At 42.6% G+C, this 21079-nt stretch overlaps 2 protein-coding genes across 6 annotated transcripts in view; both read left to right on the plus strand.

The window, feature by feature from the left end:
• LOC311008804 (uncharacterized protein) overlaps positions 1 to 21079 on the plus strand; it is a 248110-nt gene that overhangs the window by 89220 nt on the left and 137811 nt on the right. For all 5 annotated transcript variants that reach the window (XM_084002701.1, XM_084002702.1, XM_084002703.1 and 2 more), the window contains 3 exons: positions 14061 to 14183; positions 19347 to 19469; positions 20421 to 20537. In XM_084002701.1, the coding sequence (XP_083858827.1) occupies positions 14061 to 14183; positions 19347 to 19469; positions 20421 to 20537 (363 nt within the window). The remainder of the gene's footprint in view (positions 1 to 14060; positions 14184 to 19346; positions 19470 to 20420; positions 20538 to 21079) is intronic.
• LOC311008835 (sialoadhesin-like) lies at positions 3063 to 4680 on the plus strand. Its single transcript, XM_084002753.1, has 4 exons — positions 3063 to 3495; positions 3621 to 3863; positions 4237 to 4359; positions 4544 to 4680. The coding sequence occupies exons 1-4, from the start codon at positions 3261 to 3263 to the stop codon at positions 4633 to 4635; spliced, it is 693 nt and encodes a 230-aa protein (XP_083858879.1). The 5' UTR covers positions 3063 to 3260; the 3' UTR covers positions 4636 to 4680.

The raw sequence follows: 21079 nt of genomic DNA on the forward strand, positions 1-21079 counted from the left end.
AAGGTGGCAACAAGGAGGGAGGCGACACACAGATAAAGCACCAAAAAGGTACTTTTATTTGACTAAAGTAAATGAACTTATTTAGAAATGAATGTGGTGTGTAGGTAAGAAAAGGAGTCAGTCATGTCAGCAGTGTGTGGATGTGTGGACAATATGGTGAGATGTGTGCTGTATAGTGCCACAAACCAAACAAAGGAAGGAACAATCAAGGGTCTGGAGCCAGCTGAGAGAGAGAGAGGCTATGCAGAGGGCCGACTTCTATGCCCTCTGGAGAGCCCAGCCCACATGGGCAGGTATAATCACGAGCCTCGACCCAAAAAGGGAATACTGTAGTGATCAATAAAAATCACGAGGCTGCTTGGGCAAGAAGTGCCGAGCGATTAAATACAGAAGTACCTTTAAGAGTAACATGTTCTAATATAATACTGACAACAACTTCACGGACGTGAGGATAGTGTAGAGGTAACGTGCCGGCTTTGCATGCAGCCGGCCACGGTTCAATTCCTGACTATGGAAGTTTGAGAAACTTCTTTCTTTGGCCGGACCTCTCTCTCTCTCTCTCTCTCGCTCTCTCTCTCTTTTAGATAGGCCTAGTAAATTCATCTACATTGATCAACTCATTTATCTCAACAATTTAATGAATACATTCAATGAAGCTATTAATGAACTCACCTGAAAGGAATGTATGTGGCTGTAAATTGCATGCAGCAATGCCTTTGTCATTGGGATCTATAACATGCTATTAATAATAACATCTTTATGCCTATCATGTTTGGGTTCTATTATTATATTTGGGTTCTGGGGGAATTGTATGACATATTTATCATAGTTAAGGTAAAATGTTGGTCTAATTCTCTGATCTAAAGACAATTATACAAGCAAAAAAAACACACGTGATGTCATCGCCGGGATGTGAACCTGGGATGCCCACGTTCGGGGGCAGGAGCATCACCACTCACCCAACTGGGGGCTTTAGATAATTATATGGCCAGTCGGTCTTAAACAAAATAAACGATTTATTCATATTTTTTAATTGCAAGTGTAACCTTCTTCTTAGTCTTCTCGGGTTCTGTCTGATCAACTAGGTTCGGATAAGGAGACTGGCAGTAGCACTGAAGCATGAGAGCAATTGATCTCCAACCCACATAACACACAACACAGAATATGGTATAAATGTTTAGATTCAAGTATTCAGTTTAGTTTCTCAACTTAAATTGTTCAGCCTTGCACACATTAAATGAAATGCAGTTCGCTTTCACATAAATTAAATTCGCAGAATGAAATAGAATGAGCTGACCAGGTAAGTACCGGTATAGAAAATAATAAAGATAAAATAAAATAAAATGTCTCTTTCCCCTTTAATGGCTTGAATTGTCCTTTTTATTCCTTGTTTTCCACTGTTTGTTTCAGTTTATTTATTGTCTTTCAGGGTCCTCCAAGGAGAAAACAGTTCTTTAAGTTCCTTTGTCAGTTTGTTTTTTAGCAAAAAAATGTAAAAAAAAAAATAGGAAAAAGTCAAAAATAGGAAAAAGTCAAAAATAGGAAAAAGTCAAAAATAGGAAAAAATCTAAAATACTGAGATCTCAGAAAAGAAAGTGCAAATATAATGTGTTCCTCCTCAGGACTGAGTCCTGTCCTACCACACTGGCGCCACACTGGTCCCGATGAACCAAGAGCCTCCACGCGGCAACGGCGGTGGTGTGGATCACAGTTGAACAGAAGAACTCGTCCCTCAAAAAAACCAGCCAAAATAGTTCAGAAAAGTCCGTGGAAACACTCGTCCGAGTCGCTCCCGAGATCGGTTTCACTTCCACCAGGTAAGTTTCTCTTCACACTCACTTCCTAACGACAGTTTTATCACAACTTCCACGAAATATCATCACTTTTGGCCGCCGAACGGGGACGCTTTGCTCTGCGGCTGCATGAGGTTTCTCCTTTCTTTTTTCCTCTTTTTCTCTGTCCCTCACCTTCTCACACACACCGAGGCCTGCAGGTGATGCGTTCAGGTAAGCTCGGAAATTCTACTATCGGACGAAAAACAACTACAATACAGGAAACCTATGATGTATTCAAGGAAACTGGTATTTCTGAGTGTTGTAATTCTAACCAGGGTTACACAAGCGTGTATTTTTAGACGCTTGATGAAAATATAGTCTGTTTGTACTTCATATATGTAATTTCTGTAATTTTTGGCCTTTCACGTGATGAAATCACGAGGACTAGGCTTGGCGGAACCTTCTGCTGGTACAGTTGTTTCCGACAGACGGACTTCTCTGAAACCCCCGCTAAAGTAAGCCTGATGGTTAGCCTGCCCCGGAGCAGGCTAGTTTGGTGGGATAAATTCCCATGGTTACTTAGCGGAGAGTGCCTCAAGTCACGTTGATGGAACGCAACTCTCGCTAAAGGTAGCGAGGTTTATCCAAATTAGCCCGGCTTTGCACTTAGCGAGTTTGATGGAATACCCCTCTGCTTTGTTCTGTTGTTTTTTGTTTTGTTTGATTTAGTTTTTTGTTGTAAGGCTTCTTTGAGCACCCGGAAAAGCACTTTATAAAACGTTTTTATTTTATAATATATATATTTATATAATTATTATTATTATTACGTGTTTAATCAAGGTTCATGAACTGAGATGCATTGAAAATAAATTGAATTATAAATGTAAAAAAAACTTTTTTTAACTGAAACTCTGCTTTCCACCAGCAGGTGGCGGTAAAACGCCACCAGGATCCAGGTGAAGCCAGGGTCGGCCATCAGTGTATGGGGGTTGGGGTGGACCAGGTTGGGGGTGTGGGCGCGGCGTGGGACGCGGCTTGGGGGCTGGTCTAGGCGTGGTCCTATTTAAGTCTCGCTCCCTTCTTTTTAGAACTAACTAGATTCGGACCGCAGCCGCCCGCAGCGGTCCACCCCGCGGCTCCTCCACCCCCGTCAGCCGCCCGCCGGCCGGCCACATGTCGCCTCGCTCCGCTTTCATGGAGGACGTGGGGAGCCGCCATGTTGTTTCTGAGCCTCGTGGTTGCCTCCGGGGGGGGGGGGGGGGGGGGGGGGGGACACAACCAGGTCGACATCAGTCAAGAGGACAATGTCAAAGTCATAGAAATGGAAACTGGCTAACTGATATCTGGCTAGTTAGTGAGCTAGCTAGCTAGCTCGTCCCTCTCCAGAACGGAGGGGAGTGAGTCAGCTCATTTTCTGCCACTGTAGCACTTAGGCATGGTGGAATTACCAAGCTAATGAGCCGGCTGTGCGCTAGTTAGCTTAACATGTCTCTGAGTTGCAGCGGCAACGCCAGCTTTCGCGGGTGGAAGGTCATCCGGTCAACGACCCCCACCCGCGACCTCACAGCCAGGACCAAGATGTCCGCCTGTGGGGCGGGATGGGGGACGCCGACCTCCGCTGGCTGCCAACTTGGGTCGGCCAAGCAGACGGACAACGCCATCTACTGGTGTGAGTCTCCGGCGAGGCAGCGGAGCAACTCCATCAACATCACAGTGCACAGTAGGAGCAACTAGAGATTTACATGATCCTTCCTCTTTTCTGGACTCTTCAAAGATGGATGTTTTGGAATTCTTTTTTTAATTGCATTATATTTCTCCTTCATACACACTTCCACGTGTCTCCAGGTACGCCGGTGATCCTGCAGACTCCAGTCCTCCCTGTGATGGAGGGTCATGAGGTCAAGCTGGCCTGTAAGACTAACAGGTCCTCCAGCCTCCCAGCTGATTTCTATAAAGATGGCTCCTTGGTCAGTGCTGAGCCTACAGGTCACATGACCATCCACCAGGTTTCCAAGTCTGACGAAGGCCTCTACACGTGTACCGTCAGTGGCGGCGGCGAATCTCCACCCAGCTGGCTGTTTGTCACAGGTGAGGAAGTGCTGAGTCAGCAGCTACGTTTCTAATTCCTTCATGAATATCGGAGCGTTCGGCGACTGTTTAAACCACTTTCAAGCAATAATATCATGACATCCATCGATCGGAGCTGGAGAAGGTCGAGAGCTAATCTTTACAACCATCAAATCAAATTCCTCTCAACGTAATGAATGAAAAAGTTACCTTCCTTATCGTACCAAAAAAAGCACCAAAAAGCAGAGGTTAGGAGCCGAACTTGGCGTAAACCTCCGGTTCTGCGAAGTGAAGCCAAACACCGAACTGCCTTAAGCTTGCATTCTCTCTGCTAGCCATCAGGGGGCGACTCCTCTGGCTCTATATATATATGTGTGTTTTTTCATTTTTCTAGAACTTCGGAGCGTGGCCGACTCCTCCATGTCTGTGGTGAGAGTGATGTGCCACCTGGTGGTCTTCTGCCCGTACTGCATCTCCACCGTCCTCTTGGTGAGAATGTATCGCCACAGGCCCGCAGGTAACACCGACCTTCTGATGAGTCTGCAGCGGAGAAATAAGAAATAATGGGAGTAGAATAAATCAACATCATCAGCAGGCCAATCTTTGTGTTGTCATAGCAACCATAGTAGTTATTTGAATAAATCAATCGTTAATGTCTGACATCACAACGTGCTTCATTTTGATCAAATTCACTCGGGCAGGAAGGAAGCGGCGCGTTTCCATGGCGACGCCTCCACCCGGCGAGGATGATGAGGAACCGTACGATGACATCACCACCGAGCATCATTTCTGAACTTGTTTGCTTTGTTTTGATTTATTTGTACATGTGTTGTTTTAGTGCTTTTCTGTTATTTTATTTTGTCAATAAAGTAAGAAAATAAAAGTGAACCTGGTCCGTCTGAATAGTTTAACTAATAATTTAGTAATTGCTTTTGATTTGTTAACTTTGTGTAGCATTTCAGAAATGGAATATAATATTCATCACTATGTATTATATTCCATTACTTAGTTCCTTAATCCAGCACAGTACTGAGACATCATAAATGACTAGGGTGACCCCTAGTGGTAGAATCAGGAACAACACAATGATTCCAAACCCATCCATCCATTTTCTACCGCTTATCACGGGGGGGATTCAATTCAATTCAATTCAACTTTATTTATAAAGCGCATTTCATGCACAAGGCAGACTCAATGTGCTTCACAACAGGTATACATAGTTATATAGAAATCAATTAGAAATCAAATAGAAAACAAGAAGAGTGCAAGTAAACATGGAGCCGGTTCACCCTGGACAGGTCACCAGTCTATCACAGGGCTAACATGTAGAGACAAACAACCATTCACGCTCACATTCACACCTACGGGACATTTAGAGTCACCAATTAACCTATTATCATATAATCCAAACCCTTTAGAGTCAAATAGATTGTATTCAAATATTATTATTTAAATCCTATAAAATGTAAAAATGCTTTTTAGTGAGTGTGTAGGCATGTAAAACTTTATTAACAATAGTAGCTTAACGAACAAAGAATTCAGTATTAACCCACCATCGTTTGGATCCTAACAGTCTTGAGGTCTTTGATCTACATAAAACTAAGATATTACAAATCCATATAATTAGGGATTCAAGCTTTTATTCTATTTTTAAATTGTATTCATAATTCAGTCTCACTGGGTTTTGAAACATCTTTTTTTAAGGGCAACGAAGACGTAGAAGTTCATCGTAATCATTTCTCGTTAACATTCAGCATTAACGTTTGGTGCTACGTTTCCGTGTCCTCGGCTTCTGTCGGCGTTTCTTGGACAGAATCGATGTTTGGCCAGCAGAGAGAATGAAAGTTCAAAGGCACTTCAGCGTTAGCTTCACTTTTAACGAGACTATTAACTTTACGTTGTCTAATCTCTAGAGAACGGTGAGATATCAGGCAACGCTACTGAAACAAACAAACAAAGCTTTATTGAAAATATTCAGAATGACAAAGATGCGATGTAGAGAGCAGAGTGAATGCAAGTTTGAGGCACTTCAGCCTTGGCTTCACTTTTCAGAACCAAAGGTCGCCGCCAGCCGTCTATGAGTGGATAAGAAGCAGGAGATGCAGCAGAATAAATTCTCTCAGCCTGAAATACATCATGAAGCGTACCATCCATCCATCCATCCATTTTCTACCGCTTATCCTGTATTCAGGGTCACGGGGGGGCTGGAGCCGATCCCAGCTGTCATTGGGTGAAGGCAGGGTACACCCTGGACAGGACGCCAGTCTATCACAGGGCCGACATGTAGAGACAAACAACCATTCACACTCACATTCACACCTACGGGCAATTTAGAGTCACCAATTTACCTATCCCCATCTTACATGTCTTTGGACATCTTCTGCTCAGGCATACTTTCACCTAGAAACTCCATTTAAACTTTAAAATGTCTGTCTATCTCTCTCTGTCTCACTCAGAAGTGACAGCAGGTGCGCTCTGATTGGCCGACAGGAGCAGTCAGTGGGAGTTGTAGTTTTTCAAAGAAGACAGACAGACAGACACACACACACACACACACCTGACAGACAGACAGACAGGACAGACAGACAGACAGGACAGACACGTCACAGGACCAGCTGCGGTTGATTGCTCTGCTCTGATTGGTGGGCTCCATCTGGCCCTGGTTGCTTAGCTACCAAAGCCTGCCCCCAGCAAGCCTGACTGTGATTAACGTTTTACTGTTGCTCACATGTGATAACATCATTAGGGCACTCTTCACACAACTCAACTGGGAACCGTAGGGTCGCCGGTTCGAGTCCCTGTATGGACCAAGAATGGAGAGGTGCCAGTTCACCTCCTGGGCTCTGCCGAGGTGCCGTTGAGCATCCAGCTTAATTATACTTTTGCAAATATTCAGCTTTTTTAATATTGGTTTCAAATATTCAGCTTTTTCATACATTTGCACATATTCAGCTTTTTTTTTATATTCTCTTCAAATATTCAGCTTTTTCATACTTTTGCACATATTCAGCTTTTTTTTAATATTCTCTTCAAATATTCAGCTTTTTTTTTATATTTTCTTCAAATATTCAGCTTTTTTTTCCAGTGTTGCTTCAGCATTAAAGCATTTCCACGCATTTTCTGCAGGAAATGCATTTTCTAGTTATAAAAGGCATCATAATGCTAATGTTATTAACCAACAGAATGAGATTAAAACATGTTATAAGTATTATTGTAATGTATTACAGACATGTCCCCCAACAACCTTTTCCATTGTACATATATATAGATATATAGATATACATATACATATATAGATATACATATATAGATATACATATATTGATATATGATATATTTGGCAGATCAAACTTCACTGATAACGACTTGCTGTGATAGAATTGGTTATAAAAAGTTCCCTCCTTTTCCCCGTTGGTAGTGTGTAATAAACAAACCGCCCCTGAACGGAAGTGTAAAATTGTCTCATAGTTTCATTTGATAAAAAACAAAGCATGTCGTGGATATTTTCAATATGATTTAAATCAGGAAACAATCAAATAAAAAGACTAAATATCCAGTACAACAACCAAATAGAAAATACCCCATTTCTATTTGTTGTTCTGCAATAAGGAACTACTTTTGATTGGTTCATCTCTGACTGTGATAAATGACATTTACAAAAAATATCGGCATTTATTTTTGTTATTTCAGGACTTCTGTTTGTGGAATTATAATTTTTTTTTACCTTACTGTATTCAAATGTGGCCTAATAATGTGTGCTGTGTTTACATTATATTACTGTACTAAACTGAAGAACACAGACTGAAGGTTTGATCCAGATCAAAACCAAGATTGGATTACGTGATCTGATTTCAGAATCCGTTTTTCCTTTTGAAAAACCCATTTTCAATATTTAATCCAATCAGAAATCCTAAATCCAATGGGATTCCTTCTGAAAAAGTGGGCCCTGGATGCCATTAGTCCTGCAGCACCGTGGACAAACGCCACATCAGTGAAAGTGGCAGTGAGCTGAACGCAGGTGGTGAAACATCAGAATTCAGGGTTCATTGTGATATTTACAAAGAAGAATAAAGCACCGACTGTTTGGAAGAGAGAGACAGACACATGTTGTTCTCTGACCTCGTTGACCAAAACATAATGAAGGAGTCTCATTCTCCGTTGGTGGAAGGAGGACTAACCCCTCACCTGCTCTCCACTTTGCTTCATTTCTTACAGGAAAGATTCCTTTACGTTTAGACAAGAAGTCAGCAGCTCTACCAGTTAATGACGTGTTATGTCATGTGTTTATAACAGCCAGGAGGTCGAGTGGGAGGTCTTGTGGTGATCGAGCCCAGCACTGAGTGACCACTCTGGTCTCCTGCGAGGCTTTTCCGAGAGGAGCCGGTGGTGCTCTGAGCAGGGACTGAAAGATTTCTGCCCAGACAGACAGCTTTAAGTTGCTGTGATCTCTGTAGCAGTCATAGTCCTGTCATTATCGTTGACCTCGTATGTGAGCATTTAATAATGATTCATTATTAGTATAATAAGTATATGTTATCCGTTCAGATGTGTCCAGATGTGTGATTAATGAACAAAAGGCCCATTGGTGTGAGGCTGTATGACTGCATGGTCCGGATTAGCTGAAAGCCTATAGGAGGAGCTCTAAAACACTGTTCATAAACGCTCCGACAGCGTCTGACGCTCACGTTTTGAAAAGCCTCGCAGGAGACCAGAGTGGTCACTCATGCTGGGCTAGATCACCACAAGACCTCCCGCTCGACCTCCTGGCTGTTCTAAAATCTGAATATTCAGATAAACACATTGTAATCGGTCTACGGAGCAGATCAAGTGTTCACGCTGCATAACACGGCGCCTTCCGGGTCATTAAAAAAGACGTGAAGGCAAAATCTGGAATGAGAAATGGCACTATTTCATCCCCGAATCCCATTCATGAACACAATATCTAATATCAGTTAACGAGTCGTTTTCCGTTTCTCGTTTTCCGATTTTAAAACGAATAACGGGATACGAGTCATTTCCGTGTTTCGTTCTTTTATTTTGAAGCGTAAAACGGGAAACGACTCGTTATCCGTTTTCCGGGTGTCGACTTCAACACGAAAGTCTGATGGCCGCAGCGTTCACGGACCCATCTCCCCAACAGAAGGTACGCTACTGCTAGGGCTCGTGCCACCACTCACGAGTCACATGACGTTAAATGAACACAAGCTAGTCCTACTTTCTGCTGTGTTTTAGACAGTTACACACACACACACACACACACACACACACACATACACACACACACACACACACACACACACACACACACACACACACACACACAGATACACACACACACACACACTCACACACACATATACACACAGATACACACACACAGACACACACGCACACACACACACACACACACGCACACACACACACGCACACACACACACACACACACACACACACACACACACACACACACAGTGATGGATAGTCATGTTGAAGACATTTATTGTAACTTTTCTCTGAGTTTTGTCGACATAAGAATGACTCGACCCACAAGAATCTGCGTGATGAGCAGCTACAAACAGAATCTCACATCAGAAACATTCAGAAAGGAACTGATTCACAACTGAAAGTGAAACTTAAATAGGATCGACAGATTCACTGACTTTAGACGGTAAAAGTCGGGGGATTTCAAAAAGTGGGCGGTATATTGTGACTCCTCCATAAATGATTGCACATACACTTGCATATTTATGCACATTTGTCTCTGAATGACAAGGATTTAGAATTAAAACACGTTAAAAGAGTTCTATCTATAACCGGGCGTGGAGAGTTTGTGTGCCGTCATGTGACTGCCTGGCTGCGTTTGATTGGTGAAACGGAGTCAGTGAGAGTCTTGAAAGAAGACTCAGACAGAAATAAACAGATGGCACAGTGTGACGTTAACCTCACCATGGAGCCTAATACGCCACCCAGCTGCAACAATAACCTGATGAACAAACATGTTAAACATCATTAACTTCATTATGATAATAATGTCAGTTAGAACCTGAGGGGATGAACAGTTGTTTGTAATTGTTTCATCACTAATTTCTGATTCCTCTTCAGACTCAGTGGCTGTAACCTCTCAGAGAGAAGCTGTGAAGGTCTGTCCTCAGTTCTCAGCTCCCAGTCCTCCAGTCTAAGAGACCTGGACCTGAGTACCAACGACCTGCAGGATTCAGGAGTGAAGCTGCTGTCTGCTGGTCTGGAGAGTCCACACTGTGAAGGTCTGTCCTCAGTTCACACACACACACAGTTTTCATGACACATACCTGGGCCCTCATTTATAAAGCTTGCGTACGCACAAAACGGGGCTGGAAACGTGCGTACGCCACTTTCCACGCAAATGTTGTGATCTATAAAAACCAAACTTGAGGGGAAAGTGTGCGTACCCGTAAGCAAACTCTGAGGCGTGCGTACCGGTACGCACATTCTGGAGACTGGAAGGGAATCAGCAGTAAACGTGAGAAGAACTATATATTTTTGATGACTCGCACACATTTAATTACACTCCATATCATACGTTAGATCTGCGTTATCATGATGAACTCCAGCAATGTTTTTGACCTTTTTAATGAGTGATAGTTTTTTTCATGTTAACACCTTCTTTTAAAATCTGACTTGTATCTTAAATCAAAATAATTTTGAAATATTGAATCAGCGCTGTCACCGCAGGAGGAGGAGACGGCCCAAATGCATGTAATACAGTATAAATACCTTCCATTAGATCCCTGCAGAACACAGCAGGAATAACTAAATATTCTCCTTATTTATGTGCATATATCATCAACACACATACATACAGCCATTAAGCCATCGTATAATTGTTACACTTATCCTCGTCTTTAAACCACCAGAGCGCAGAGGAAATGCACTATAATGAGTGGCACGCTCGTGCGCGCTCAGTCGTGGAGCGTGGAGAGCGCAAATTACCGATGACCCCGAGCCACGGCCCCCTGCCCGACTGGAGGGGTATCAACAGGGCGCAAGTGTCACGGTTTTCGGGCTTGGAAGCAGGAGGTGAGGACCCAAGTGCAGTAAAAAGGTTTTATTTCAATAACAAACTAAATACAAAACCAAAAACTAAGACTAAAACAAAGTATCAACAAAGGAAACCACAAGGGCAAAAACGGTCATGAACGAAACACTTACAAAACCGGAACCAAAACACAAAAGGACACGGGAGGCAGAAACGAATACATCCAGGGACGAGACGTGAGGCAGCAGACAGAGTGACATACAGCGACGACGACAGACGACATCGACAGCGACGGTGACAATGATCCGACAAGAGACAGGGGAAACACACAGACTATATACACAGGGAGGCAGGGAGCTGACGAGGGACAGGTGAAACACATCAGGGCAGGCATGGTAATCAACACGAGAGGGAGGGGGAGTCAAGACAGCGGAAACAACAAGGACCAGGAAGTACGAGACAGGGAACCACACTGAGGACAAAATAAAACAGGAAATCAAAACCAAGGGAAACACAGATCATGACAGCAAGAATCTGTGAGGATGTTATGCGTTTGTAATATAAGGAAGACAACAATCAATGTTCATTGTAAACGTATTATTTTATTAATAACATCGCGCGTTTGCCGTAGCTCATCTGCAACGTTGTTGATGGCGGTGATTGTGTCTCGCTGAAGTTGCAGGACGGCATCAGTGAGCACCGACCGCTTGAAGTGCCATGCGTCCGGTGTGCGCTGCTGCTTTGCGCAGGACCCGGACGCTGTGCCGAGGGCCCGTTACCCTCCTCACATCACCCTCCTCACATCACCCTCCTCACATCACCCTCCTCACGTCACCCTCCTCACATCACCTTCCTCACATCACCCTCCTCACGTCACCCTCCTCACGTCACCCTCCTCACCGTCACCCTCCTCACATCACCCTCCTCACTTCACCCTCCTCACATCACCCTCCTCACGTCACCCTCCTCACGTCACCCTCCTCACATCACCCTCCTCACATCACCCTCCTCACCGTCACCCTCCTCACATCACCCTCCTCACTTCACCCTCCTCACATCACCCTCCTCACGTCACCCTCCTCACGTCACCCTCCTCACGTCACCCTCCTCACATCACCCTCCTCACCGTCACCCTCCTCACATCACCCTCCTCACTTCACCCTCCTCACATCACCCTCCTCACGTCACCCTCCTCACGTCACCCTCCTCACATCACCCTCCTCACTTCACCCTCCTCACATCACCCTCCTCACGTCACCCTCCTCACGTCACCCTCCTCACATCACCCTCCTCACATCACCCTCCTCACTTCACCCTCCTCACATCACCCTCCTCACGTCACCCTCCTCACATCACCCTCCTCACATCACCCTCCTCACCGTCACCCTCCTCACATCACCCTCCTCACATCACCTTCCTCGCATCACCCTCCTCACCGTCACCCTCCTCACATCACCCTCCTCACATCACCCTCCTCACATCACCCTCCTCACCGTCACCCTCCTCACCGTCACCCTCCTCACATCACCCTCCTCACATCACCCTCCTCACGTCACCCTCCTCACATCACCCTCCTCACATCACCCTCCTCACCGTCACCCTCCTCACATCACCCTCCTCACATCACCTTCCTCGCATCACCCTCCTCACCGTCACCCTCCTCACATCACCCTCCTCACATCACCCTCCTCACATCACCCTCCTCACCGTCACCCTCCTCACATCACCCTCTTCACATCACCCTCCTCACCGTCACCCTCCTCACATCACCCTCCTCACATCACCCTCCTCACATCACCCTCCTCACCGTCACCCTCCTCACATCACCCTCCTCACATCACCCTCCTCACATCACCCTCCTCACATCACTCTCCTCTACGCCACACGCTGCAGACTCTGGAAGGACAGAAACTATTTCACGTTTTGTTTTATATACAATAAAAGTTTAAAATCTGTTCACCCTTATCCCTCTGGTCTCAGTCGCGTCTGTTTCTCCCTCCTTTTCAGACACAATCCCCGTCAAAGTCACATCAAAATCAAACTTCCTCAAATACTCAAGCAATACATTAAATCCATGTTAGGAGCAGAAAGATGTCATTTACCTTCAGATCACCGTCCGCTCCGTCCAGCTGACGCCGTTGACAGCAGCAGCAATGTGTTGCCACTCGCACTGCGTCTTTTTATTCGTGATCCCGCTGCTGTGGCCACTAAATTAAATTATTGTCCGGCCCTCCACCTCCCCAACAAGTGTCTCTTTCTCCGTTTCTGAAAAGTTACGTTTCTTTGCTTTTTCCTGACCTGTCGCCGTGATTCACCCCACGGAAACGATTGCATGCCGGCTCATTAACATAGTCAAATGTGGGCGTGTACAGGGCGGGACTCAGGTACGCACACTTGCAGGTGATCCTGTGATTTATAAAGGGAACATTGCTACAGCTTGCGTGCACAGTTTTATAAATCAGATTTTTTTTTGGCGCACGCAAACTTTGGCTTTTTGGCGTACGTACACTTTTAGTAAGGATCCTACGCACAGTTTTATAAATGAGGGCCCAGGTCTTGGTCCAGACCTTTGTAGTCCATGTCGGGGATGATCTGAATCTAGTGTCGACTCTCCTGTTGAATCCATTTGTTTTCACTTTGGTGAACAATCACTGAGACCAGAAGCTTTAATTGCCTTCAATACGGTTAGTTGTCTGAGAAGAAGAAGCAGTAAAGTTTGATGATAAGTCAAATAAATATTCAGATTAAATATTAACCTGACACACACCTGGACCTGACGCTGTAACCTGCTGACACTTCAGCTGATCAGCTTCAAATATTGATATGATAGGAATGAAAGTTTAACTGGAAATTCAGATCTTTTCTCTGTTGGTCTGTTGGACCACAAAAACACAGTGTGGACCAACAATAACTCACAACAGCTGATGGAATCTTCCACCTGAGTGGTTTGTAATTTACACACATGAAACATTTGCTGAATGAATAATGTGATGGTCTGAACTGCCAAACATCTCCCACAATGCAACTTGCCCCTCACACTACTTAGTTTGACAGCAGGATCGTTTTATGTTTATTTGCACCACTCATGACATTGCAGATAGGAAGGGGGGTTTCCTCCATATCGTGACCTATGTATCATGATCATATTGTATTGGGATAATATCATAGTAAAAGTATTTCTTAAATTGTATTTATTGTATCAGGATGCAGCAGCAGAGACCAGACTCCCCTGGACCTGGACCTGGACCCAGCTGTGTGTCCATGAAGAGTGACCAGTCTATGCCTAACTTTATTGACTTTAAAGGTGACCAAGCTGCTGATGGAAGGTAAGAACTGAACCTGAACTCTCAATGAATCAGGTCTAGACCAGCACCTTAATCAATAACTCAGAGTCCACCAGCCCTGAATCCTGCAACCCGTTCTGTCTTCTGAACCACGATGAGTGACAGACAGTCTCTTGTTTCCCTGAAGCTCGAACAGAAAGGACCAATTAAATCCTTTTTAACTGGGATTAAACTACAGAATATGAAATAAACAATCCAACCTTAAAGAGACAATGAGGAGAAAACCTCTTGAAAGAAAAGAATCATAGACGGGAAAAGTAAAGAGTTAATGACATAGAAGAGTAGCGGCCAGGCTAAGCTAAGCTAAGAACAGAAAGACTCCAAACTAACACCAAACTCGAGCACCGTCTTCCTCTCACTCAAGGGAGGTTGTAGAGTATTAAGTAAGACACTTTATATCCACCAGACTCTTATTATAGGTTTTAACGTAACTGATAATGCATGAGGAGGTGTCTATTATCAGGAGGTAATGGACTACGTGAAGGACAGAACCATCAGACGCCCAGTGGAGATTTTGCAACCAAAATGTAAAGTTGTTTCACGAGTCATAACTCCGTTTCCACATCATTGTCACCCCATAAGGTTCTCATGCAACGGAAACATTGTCCACTGCTCCCGTTAATAGGACGGACCTTAGATACAACTTGGCAACGGGAGATATTTCTAGTCCGCTCAGCTCATAGAACCCTTAGGCAGAGCTACAAACCATAAAGCTAACATTATGCTAGCAAAACGCTGAGTCCAGCACTAAGACGGGTGTTCACGGGTCCACAACGTGGTCTGATGTGACCCAGATCCATTTATAGTATTGATTCTTTCTTTTTTTTTTTTTTTTTTTTTTTATTTATACAGGTGCAACACATACATATACATATACACATAGACACACTCATATATATACACACATACATAGACGAGTAACCATAATCATACCCAAGAACATGAACACACCCCAACCATTAGACAAATTAATATCGTTACTATGTACAATTGGCAGAGACAAATCATAACTAAAGCAATGAAAAAACAACAACACACAACACCTGCACATTATTTAACCCCTTAACCCTCCCCAAACCCCTCGCACAGGTCCTTCTCTCATTTTCAAACCGTGCTGGATATTTCAGATAGATACATAAAAATATTAAATAATAATAAAAGTTTAAATCATAGCTCGAGCTAGCTCGAGTGCCTCCTTCCTTGCATTGAGCACCCTCTGACCTGCTCCATTCATTTTTGCAACAGAGAGCTCCAGGGATAACAACTCTATTAAAGAGTAAGTCCATTGAAGTATAGGAAGTGCATGCGGTGGTTGCCACCTAACCGCTAACATCTTTTTAGCCACTGTACAAGCAGAAAGCCACAGCAGCCTTTGCGTATGGTTAAGGTTTTGCCCAGAATCATCATTTAGAAGCATACATTTTGGGGAGAGGTCAAACTCTAAGCCGAGTGCATTGTACAGATGTTTTAGTATTTGTTGCCAAAAATTTTGAACTGGTGGACACTCCCACATGATATGCAAAAAGGTCCCTATTTGATTCAAGTCACATAGATTACAATTTGGAGAAGGAGATAACTTAATCAGGAAGCGCCGTTTTGGTGTTAAATAAGTGCGATATAAGAAGTTGAGATTGGTTAATTTATTATTTAGATTTTGTGAGGAGTACGCATTATTCCTCCAAACTCTATTCCAGTCTATAGATGATTCAGGGCAGTCCTTATTCCACACATTAGTTATCGCTAAAGGGGTCTGCATATGTTCCAACAAAGTATTATAGATTACTGAAACATGTCCTTTAGGTAGCACTGACATTTTCTTAAATAATTCCATTATTGGATGATAAAGAGGTTTCCTATCTGTCAAAATACCTGCTGCTCTTAAGGCAGAACGTAATTGTAAATATAAAAAGAAGGAATTTGATGACAGTTTAAATGTTTCAATCAAATCCTGAAAACTTCTTAACCCATCGTCATTCATAATGTCTCCTAAACTGTGGATTCCTGCTTTAGACCACTGAGGTGAGATAAAGTGCTCCCCACCAGTCTTAAGAAGGATGTTATAGAATAGTGGAGTACTTGCATGCCATTTAGATGTCCAATTATATATTCTTTCTATTTTCCTGAAATTTTGAATTGCACTGGCTATTACTGAACCATACTCCAGTTTACATTTATTGACAGAGAGACCTGTAAACAAACAATCATTTAAAGAGGCAGGTGCCACCAAATTCTTCTCTATATTAAGCCATGGAGGAGAAGTTTTCTCACTAAACCAATTTAACAAAGGACGGATAGTTAGGGCATAAAAGTAAAGTTTGAAATTAGGAACTGATAAGCCTCCCGATTCCTTCTTTCTTTGTAAATTAGTTAACTTTATTTTTGATCGTCTGCCTCTCCATAAAAACCTTGTAATAATGCTATGTATTTTCTCCCAATATCTTGGAGGAGGTGCCATAGGTAGCATATAGCTACAGAAATTAACTCTAGGAAGCACATTCATTTTAATTATTGAAATTCTACCAGACAAAAATATAGGTAGCTTCTGCCATCTTTCCAGGTCTTGTTTGACCATATTTAGGGTGTTATTATAATTCTTAGTGATTGTTTTTTGTAATGATGTATATACATTTACTCCTAAGTATTTAAAGTGAGATACTACCGGGATATTGAAATCTGTACATTCGTCCTTGCTCGCAGAGTTCAATGGTAAAAGGGAGGACTTAGACCAGTTTATCTTATAACTGGAGACATAACTAAACTGTTCGAATATATTAAGGATGCTTGGAAGAGAGTACTTAATATCAGAAAAAAATAAAAGGACGTCATCAGCAAATAAAGATATATGATGCAAAGTGGATTTAATTTTTATTGGTGTAATGTTTGGGGATAACCTAATAGACTGTGCTAAAGGCTCCAATGATAATATAAACAACATTGAAGAAATCGGATCTCCCTGCCGACTGCTCCTGCTTAATTTAAAGGGAGGAGAGTGTATATTACCTGTACTTACACTAGCTGAAGGATTTGCATAAATAGTTTTGACCATGTTAATAAAATTTGACCCCAAACCCATGGAATTGAGTACAGACCATAGAAAAGACCACTCAAGGCGATCAAAGGCCTTTTCTGCATCAATTGACAAGATGGCTCTTGATGATAGATTATCAGAAGTATCAAGAATATGCAATAGACGTCGCAAATTGTCTGCTGAGAGGCGCTTTTTTACAAATCCACTTTGATCTGGATGAATCAATTTTGGCAGATACAGCTCCAACCTACTAGCAAGTGTCTTTGAAAATAATTTGATGTCTGCATTCAGTAACGATAGGGGGCGATAATTACCGCAATTAGTTGGGTCCTTATCTTTTTTTGAAAGAAGTATTATTAACGCTGTATTTACATCTCTTCCAAAACATCCTTTTTGAATAGCTGTGTTAAACATCTCCAGTAATGGTGGTCCTAAAATGCTCCAAAATTTTGAATAGACCTCAGGATGTATGCCATCAATTCCAGGGGACCTACCTTTATTCATTTTTTCTAAGGACTGTTTAAGTTCATCCAGTGATAAAGGGGCCCCTAATATAAAAGCCTCTTCTTTTGATAATGAAGTTAGCTTTAATTTCTGGAGATAGTTATCCTTCTCTGAAACTGATGCAATATTATCTGAAGTGTACAACTTTTTATAGAAGTTAAAGAATCTTTGATTAATCAAATCAGGATCAGATATCATAGAGCCAGTTTCTGATGCAATGATTGCTATATTTGTAAGCTGATCATTTGTTTTTATTTTATTGGCTAAAAGCCGACTGGGACGATTACCATAAAAAAAGTTATTCATTCTATTTTTATGTATAACAAACTCAGCTCTCTGCGTTAATATTAAGTTAAGTTCTACTTTTATTTTTGTTAATGACTTGGCTGTTTGCTCAGAAAAATGCATTTGTTGAGATCGTTCTAAGTCAGTCATTGAGGCCTCTAATTCCCCAATTCTCTTAAGCTGGGCTTTATTGAGTCTAGAAGAATATGAACTGGCATAATTCCTTATGAAGCCTTTTATTGAGTCCCAAAGATATCTAGCATCATCCACAGAGTGACGATTCATCTCCAAAAATTCTACAAGTTCCAATTTAAATTGTTCGCAAAAATCTTGATTTTGTAACAAAGTTAGATCAAAGCGCCACCTAGTGGCTCTTTGAGACAAATTTGAGACCATTAATTGACATACATATGCATGGTGATCTGTTAGGGTCATGTGCTTTATTTCTATGTTTTGAACCAAAGATATAAGGGGAGTAGACATAAAAATAAAATCTATCCTTGTAAAAGTTTTATGCCTATTTGAGAAAAAAGTATACTCCTTAGCAGTGGGATGGTGTAACCGCCAGACATCCATAAGATTAAAGTCAGAGAGTAAATGCTGTATTGCTTTGGTTGCTTGTACATTAGAGTCAGATTTATTTGATTTATCCAATTTGTGATCCAATATGGCATTCATGTCAGAGCCGATTACCAACTCAAAGTCAGAAAGTTCAGCCAGTATACTATTCAATTGAGTAAAAAAACCATCATCATATGAGTTAGGGGCATATATATTGATAAATGCCAGTTTTCCTTTCCTTCAATACGGTTAGTTGTCTGAGAGGAAGAAGCAGTAAAGTTTGATGATAAGTCAAATAAATATTCAGATTAAATATTAACCTGACACACACCTGGACCTGACGCTGTAACCTGCTGACACTTCAGCTGATCAGCTTCAAATATTGATATGAAAGGAATGAAAGTTTAACTGGAAATTCAGATCTTTTCTCTGTTGGTCTGTTGGACCACAGAAACACAGTGTGGATCAACAATAACTCACAACAGCTGATGGAATCTTCCACCTGAGTGGTTTGTAATTTACACACATGAAACATTTGCTGAATGAATAATGTGATGGTCTGAACTGCCAAACATCTCCCACAATGCAACTTGCCCCTCACACTACTTAGTTTGACAGCAGGATGGTTTTATGTTTATTTGCACCACTCATGACATTGCAGATAGGAAGGGGGGTTTCCTCCATATCGTGACCTATGTATCATGATCATATTGTATTGGGATAATATCGTAGTAAAAGTATTTCTTAAATTGTATTTATTGTATCAGGATGCAGCAGCAGAGACCAGACTCCCCTGGACCTGGACCTGGACCCAGCTGTGTGTCCATGAAGAGTGACTGGTCTATGCCTAACTTTATTGACTTTAAAGGTGACCAAGCTGCTGATGGAAGGTAAGAACTGAACCTGAACTCTCATTAGAGGATGAATCAGGTCTAGACCAGCACCTTAATCAGTAACTCAGAGTCCACCAGCCCTGAATCCTGCAACCCGTTCTGTCTTCTGAACCACGATGAGTGACAGACAGTCTCTTGTTTCCCTGAAGCTCGAACAGAAAGGACCAATTAAATCCTTTTTAACTGGGATTAAACTACAGAATATGAAATAAACAATCCAACCTTAAAGAGACAATGAGGAGAAAACCTCTTGAAAGAAAAGACTCATAGACGGGAAAAGTAAAGAGTTAATGACATAGAAGAGTAGCGGCCAGGCTAAGCTAAGCTAAGAACAGAAAGACTCCAAACTAACACCAAACTCGAGCACCGTCTTCCTCTCACTCAAGGGAGGTTGTAGAGTATTAAGTAAGACACTTTATATCCACCAGACTCTTATTATAGGTTTTAATGTAACTGATAATGCATGAGGAGGTGTCTATTATCAGGAGGTAATGGACTACGTGAAGGACAGAACCATCAGACGCCCAGTGGAGATTTTGCAACCAAAATGTAAAGTTGTTTCACGAGTCATAACTCCGTTTCCACATCATTGTCACCCCATAAGGTTCTAATGCAACGGAAACATTGTCCACTGCTCCCGTTAATAGGACGGACCTTAGATACGACTTGGCAACGGGAGATATTTCTAGTCCGCTCAGCTCATAGAACCCTTAGGCACAGCTACAAACCACAAAGCTAACATTATGCTAGCAAAACGCTGAGTCCAGCACTAAGACGGGTGTTCACGGGTCCACAACGTGGTGTAATGTGACCCAGATCCATTTATAGTATTGATTCTGACACTAGCACCAACTCTTAGAGCAAGACTCATCAATATAAAGATAAACAGAGCAAACTGATTCATGAAGCTCAACTAGTTAGAATCTGATATTGTATTTAATATATCAGGATGCAGCAGCAGAGACCAGACTCCCCTGGACCTGGACCCAGCTGTGTGTCCATGAAGAGTGACCAGTCTATGCCCCGCAATATTATATTTAAAGCTGACCAAGCTGATGATGGAAGGTAAGAACTGAACCTGAACCCTCCTTAGAGGATGAATCAGGTCTAGACCAGCCAGAGAAAAGTTAAGAGTCAGTGAGAAGCTAAATTGGCTAACGTGACAGCTACTGCAAGCTAAGCTAAGCTAATATATGCTAAAGTGGGTTTACATCGGAGCTGACCAGTTCTGTAAAGTGAAGCCAAAGCTGAAGTGCCTTAAACTGTCAATCTCTCTAGTTGTATAGAAGTCTATGAGAAAATGGTCCTACTTCTCTCTGCTGGCCACCAGGGGGCGACTCCTCTCTGGTTGTATAGAAGTCTATGAGAAAATGGTCCTACTTCTCTCTGCTGGCCACCAGGGGGCGACTCCTCTCTGGTTGTATAGAAGTCTATGAGAAATTGGTCCTAATTCTCTCTGCTGGCCACCAGGGGGCGACTCCTCTCTGGTAGTATAGAAGTCTATGAGAAAATGGTCCTACTTCTCTCTGCTGGCCACCAGGGGGCGACTCCTCTCTGGTTGTATAGAAGTCTATGAGAAAATGGTCCTACTTCTCTCTGCTGGCCAC

The sequence above is a fragment of the Eutrigla gurnardus genome (genome assembly GCF_963514095.1).
Source record: "Eutrigla gurnardus genome assembly, chromosome: 23".
In the NCBI taxonomy this organism is placed as follows: Eukaryota; Metazoa; Chordata; class Actinopteri; order Perciformes; family Triglidae; genus Eutrigla; species Eutrigla gurnardus.